Source organism: Hippocampus guttulatus, chromosome 17 (genome assembly GCF_054856545.1).
Source record: "Hippocampus guttulatus isolate MCC_2025c chromosome 17, RoL_Hgut_1.0, whole genome shotgun sequence".
In the NCBI taxonomy this organism is placed as follows: Eukaryota; Metazoa; Chordata; class Actinopteri; order Syngnathiformes; family Syngnathidae; genus Hippocampus; species Hippocampus guttulatus.
In genome coordinates, this window is record NC_141277.1 from 1,969,517 (window position 1) to 1,975,655 (window position 6,139).

At 44.6% G+C, this 6,139-nt stretch overlaps 1 protein-coding gene across 1 annotated transcript; it reads left to right on the plus strand.

Annotated features, from left to right (window-relative positions):
* The first annotated feature begins 381 nt into the window (after positions 1–381).
* LOC147191451 (potassium voltage-gated channel subfamily V member 2-like) lies at positions 382–5,576 on the plus strand. The gene is made up of 9 exons (XM_086134680.1): positions 382–671; positions 966–1,085; positions 1,391–1,569; positions 1,669–1,840; positions 3,421–3,621; positions 3,698–3,952; positions 4,258–4,374; positions 4,450–4,575; positions 4,845–5,576. Exons 1-9 carry the CDS (start codon positions 516–518, stop codon positions 5,199–5,201), a joined length of 1,683 nt encoding a protein of 560 aa, XP_085990806.1. The 5' UTR covers positions 382–515; the 3' UTR covers positions 5,202–5,576.
* The last annotated feature ends 563 nt before the right edge of the window (positions 5,577–6,139 follow it).

A 6,139-nucleotide genomic window follows, 5' to 3' on the forward strand; every position in this document is an offset into this window, starting at 1 on the left:
ACGCTTGCTGCAACTCCGTTTTTGTTTTTTTTTTGTTTCGTTTCAACATAGTGTGGAAGCCCTTCAACTTGAGGCATTTTTACGAATGCTCTTGTTTCAATGAAGGGGCTTTAAAAATGTTTACTTTCAGATGAATGACATTTTGGAAACTTTGTTTTAGCCACGCAGCAAGTTTTGAAATGTCTATACATATATTTACCCCCTCAGTATATTTTCTTTTCTATGCCTATACAAGGCATGTGATCTCGCCATAGTCAACCTGATTGGTCAAGTTGTTATGGTGGGAGGAGAGGGATCAAGAGATGGTTAAGGGAAAGGATAATACCATCGAAAACGCTCTAAAGCACCCAGATCATCTTTGATTTCAAACCTCAACTGGGTTTAGGTCATCACCTCTCTCAACAATGCATTTTCTGCCCCAAGGAATGTAAATTCATCCCAACCATTTAAAAAAAAAAAAAAAATTTTTTAACCCCCCCCCAAATTACTTACTTTGGCATGATGCGTATGCCTTCATGTCTGCGAATCGAAGCATGTTGAGACTCCTCCGAGCCCGCAGCAGGAGTTTGTTCCCTGGTTACAAACCCGGCAGCCGATCTGGACCCTTCAGGGAACCAAACGACTTTGTGGATCTGACCAGGATCTGTGTGAAGCCATGGAATTCCATGCAGGTCAGACATTTCCTCCCTGTGTGTTTTTATATTATTTTTAATTTTTTTAAACTTTGCATTAAAGTACCCATTTTTTATTTTGTTTTCTGGGCAACTATTTTTTTGGACTGTTTTCCTTCAAATTATGACTTTAAAAAGTGTCATATTTTTAAAAAAAATTAATTTCTTGCATGCAGTTTCATCCCGATAGAATTCAGATTTATAATTTTTGTATTTTTTTTTTTTTAAGTTGGTGATGAAAGATACCTTATGTTCACCTTGCCATGTTTTTTTTTTTTTTTTTTGTGGGTGTAGGATCTAGGCAAAGACGTCTATGATCTTTATGCTGAGGATGAAGAGGAGGATGCGTCGCCGCCTCCCATGCTACTTTCTCCGACCAAGCACTTTGTGCTCAACATCAATGTTGGCGGAACTGTAAGTTTAGAGCCAATCAGCCGAAGTTGAAACCCCAGATTGTTCTGAGTGGTCAATTTTCAGGCAACCTAGCACTGAACAAATGAAACCATCTGACAAAGACACCATCCGTCATAATGTCCTTTTAACGTGGACTCTTTCAGTTTCAGAGGGCTCCTTTTTATCGTTTAACAGGAATGAGGATTTTCCAACTTTTGACTTTTTTTTTTAAATGCAAATTTGAGTCCGTTTGAGCAGTTCTTGAAAACCTTGACGTTTGAAAGTTCTTTGGCCCATTTTGTGATGTTTGTTTTTCTACTTTGCAGGTGTACCACCTGCCCTACAGGTTAGCTGTCAGGTACCCAAAAACACGGCTCGGCCGCCTCGCCACATCCACAGACCATAACGGGAAGTTGGAACTATGCGATGACTACGTTGTGCACAGCAATGAGTTCTTCTTTGACCGGGACCCCACTGTTTTCCAAAATATCTTCAACTTCTACAGGTACAACAAACTGTGGGACCTAACTAAAGTAAAACATAGGCCACAAATATGAAGAAAAAAAAGACAATCGTGCTGTATCTTGTCTTTTCCATTGCCAAGGACCGGCGTGTTGTGGATTAAAGATGAGCTTTGCCCGCGTAACTTCCTGGAGGAAATCAACTACTGGGGCGTCCGGATCAAGAACAGCCACCGCTGCTGTCGCATCTCATTCGAGGAGAGGCAGGACGAGCTGACCGAGCAGCTGAAAATACAGAAGCAGCTTATGGCAGAGGTGGGTCATCGGCCTTCGTGTCTCTGCCGTGGTCCGAGAAAGAAAAAATAAATAAATCGACAACCTTTAACTCTAAGACAATAAATGAAATGACTCCATGAAATGCTTCAGAAGTCGAAGGTAGCACGCACTTCTCCGGCTACTCTGGCATCCTCCTCCATTCGAAAAACATGTACGAGGTGACTTGAAGACTCTAAATCGGGGTGGCCAACGAGTTGATCGTGATGGACTGGTCCCGAGTCGATGGCGATGGGCGTAGGGCGAAATCGGGGTTTAAAAGTATTTTAAAAATAAAATAAGCATGTCACCTTTGACCTATGGTTGCGCAGGATCAGCAGTCTGCAATTGCAGCTTGCGATCAGAGCTGTTGCCATATCACTTTTATTCATCATATTTAAAGTTGGTTTCATCTGCGATCTGGCAAATAATGGCAATCTGGAGCACCAGAAGAAGCATTTCCAAACGGTACACCTACGTACGATAACGTCTGCCCTTAACGCCTTGCAAAAGTGCGCGAATTTGTTTTCTTACCTAATCTGCATGCTGACAGACGGTGTCTGACCTAAATCGGTGGTCTTGTTGACAGATGGTGCGAGGAGAAAAGGCTTCTTCTTGGCACACTTTCACCCAACATGTTGCCCATGTCACGAGTCTTTGCTCCGATAGTTTGTCGGACCGCGATTCACCTTGACGATGTCAATTTTCTGGTTGTGATGATGGTCCCGCTTCACCTTGACGATGTCAATTTTCTGGTTGTGATGATGGTCCCGCTTCTTTGAGTGTTTTCCCATTTTAGGATGTTTTTTCAACTTGAGGTCATATTTATTTTATTTAAATACTTTTTGGGTGCCCTTGACCGTTGTCATTTCCCTCGAGGGCTCATGGTGCATTCAAAATTTCTGGGAAACAGGAAATGGTCAACCACCAGTCTTCAACCACAAAGCCAACTTCATTTTTTTACATTTTACCAGAGGTAACTTGCTCACAGCAAAGGTTAAAAAAAAACATCCATGCAAAATGGCTTATGGATGGTAATATTTACTAAAACATGTTTTCCAAATCAAATTAAGGTCAACAAAGACCTCTTATTTGCATACTGAATATTAAATATGAACCATTCAAAATCTTTTTTTTTTCTTTTTTTAAATTAACCAAAAAATTGCTTGGAAATGCAAATTATCTTGCACACCTGATTAAAGGGGATGAACGAGTTTAAAATAATAAAAAGAAACTTTTAAGCAGTCCCAATTCTCACGGGTCAAAAGGGCGGACTTTGACACAAAATATTAACGGAGCATTCTAGTTTGAGGACGGGCCTATTTAAAAAAAAAAACAACAAAAAAAAGGTTTGACCAGATCGACCTGGAAAAGACCGGCCATTCAGGAGCTGTCCTGAGCTTCTGCGGTTACATCGTTAATATTTAAACCTCATACAAGAAAAATGAATGCAATGAATAGAAAACCTATCGCAAGCTATAGTAACTGCCGTAATCTAATTCGCAATACATTTGCAATTTCCTGCAAGGGAGCATAACTCATTTTTGTTTCAATTTTGTAATCTTCTCGACTGTCTCTTGCAGGTGGAGATGGTGGCGATGGAAGAGGACGAGGCCTTGTACAGAAACATGATCTTCGGACGCACTCGCTGGAAGATTTGGAACATGATGGAAAAGCCCTTCTCCTCGGTTGCTGCCAAGCTGATGGCTGTGGCATCCTCCGTCTTTGTCCTGATTTCACTGGTTACCATGACGCTGAACACCGTTGAGGAGATGCAGTATGAGGTGTGAAGGAGGAAATTGAAAAATGGAAGGGATCGAAAAAATAAATAAATACCGGATGTCTGAATGTGTGTTGCAGACGCCATCAGGGCACCTTAGCGGCAGGTTCTACGGCGAACACGTGGAAACTTTCTGCATCGCCTTCTTCACCCTGGAGTACGTTCTTCGCCTGCTGTCGACTCCCAGCATCAGAAGTTTTGGACGCAGCGTACTCAATTGCGTCGACCTGATCGCCATCTTGCCACACTACTTGCAGCTGCTCCTGGAGTTTTTCGATGAAGGGGACACACACGTACATCCCGGAGACATCGAAGCCATGTCGCGTGTCGGAAAGGTAAAAGCGGCACACTCGGTGACTGATGGGATGAACGTGACATGACATGAAGACGCACCAAAAAATAAATAAAAATCTTCACCTATGAGACCAAATCGTTCATGAAAGATATCATAAATCTGATAATTGTAATACATATTCATGTATTTTTTGTTAATTACATGAAGAGAGGACCTCGAGAGGAAAAAATCTGATTTAAATCACACCCACAATTTGTATTTTTTGACTTTCAGTGTTGTTGATGCTGATTAATTTTGCCGCCTGTGGGCCACGATTGCTTCCTCCCGTGCATGTTGTTTCTGTAGTTGGGCCAAGTTCTGAAGATCATGCGATTGATGCGGATCTTTCGGATCCTGAAGCTGGCTCGTCACTCAACAGGCCTCAGAGCCTTCGGCTTCACACTGAGACAATGCTACCAACAGGTGGCGTGCTACGCATGCTTTCATACCCCTCGGCCAGACCACTCGGGAGTGACGTCATTTGTGCGTGTGTTTTAGGTGGGCTGTTTGCTGCTCTTCATTGCCATGGGGATCTTCATGTTTTCCGCCATGGTGTACACTGTCGAGCATGACGTTCCCAATACCAACTTCACCTCCATGCCCCTTGCGTGGTGGTGGGCCGCTGTAAGTCATTCATTACTTTGCCGCACTCCGCACAAGGTTTGTCCGACTCCGCACTTCCCAAGGTTTGGGAAGTGCGGAGTCGGACAATCCTCCATTGAGCTCTCCAGTTGGTCCAAAATGCTGCTGCTCGTCTCTTGACTGGTACTCGTAAGAGGGAGCACATCACTCCAATTCCGATAGCAACAATCACATGGGACAAAGTTGGATTTTTATCCAAGGGGCTTCTGACACGATCACCCTTCATGATCTTTGCATCTCGAATCCCACAGGTAAGCATTTCCACGGTGGGCTACGGCGACATGCTCCCGGAGACCAACCTGGGCCGCATCTTTGCCTTCGCCTGCATTGCCTTCGGCATCATCCTCAACGGCATGCCCATCTCCGTCCTCTACAACAAGTTCTCCGACTACTACGGCAAGCTCAAGTCGCAAGAGTACGCCGCCGTCACCAAGGCCCGCGGCGATGTGCACTTTGCCCGAAGGGCGGCCAAGAAGGTTGCGGAATGTTATCAGGACGCCGTTCAGTCGAGGGCGCCTCGGCTGCAGTGTCAACCGCTTGGCACAGCGGAGGATAGAGCTCGTGTCAGGAAAGCTTTGGCAATCCACGCTGACCTCACATGCCCGTGACTTCATTTACCGATAAAACCGCACAAAGCATCAAGAATTTTTTTTTTTTTTTGGAATGTTTGCACTCATGGAAACTGCCCCCCCCCCCCCCCCCCCATCACACGTGCACCATCAACTTTTACTCCCTTCTCTATTCATCTTAGGACCCTCACAAAATTCAACATCTCCCGAGTCATTTTATGGATCCATCCATTTTCCAATTCGCTTATTCTCACGAGGGTCGTGGATGTGCTGGACCATATCCCAGCTGTCTGGAGTACCCGGAGAAAACCCACGCAGGCACGAAAACATGCAAACTGCACACAAGAAGGCCGGAGCTGGAATGGAACCCCGCACCTCTGCACTGTGAGGCCGACGCGCTAACCAGGCGGCCACCGAAGAAAATGGAGGTGAGAGGTCCCGCTTATCTTCAGCATTGATTTTATTCATATCCTTCAGATTCAGTTTAAGATTGTCCTAGTAGGCCACAAATGGCACAAGTAGAATAGGCATTGTACGAGTGCGACCTTGGCTCGTATCTGGACCTTAAACTGGATCTCAAGGAATACATTGGATGGCTTTCCCACAATCATGGGACTGTCATTGTCACTGTTGCCAATGCAACCTGACAAAAAGTGACGTCTGCTCTTCATGATATCTTTCCTGGGACTCCGCAATGGGTCAGCGCTAACATTCTTACTTCCACTTCACTTTTCCAAGTGTCAAACTGTGTCGCAATGTGAAGTGAATCATGTCGAATGTGCGTCAGAGCTCTAAAAGTACACGTGAGAAAGAGAGAGAGAGAGATACCGTGGAACCGAGTTAATGTGTAATGGAGGCAGGTGCGCGTGACCGGCGCCAGTTATTGTACAGCAATTGTGTTCTGAAAGGCTCAAACACACCCCCATACTGCTCACCAACTAAGAAACGACGGCACCGTTGCTGAATTCAAATTCAAA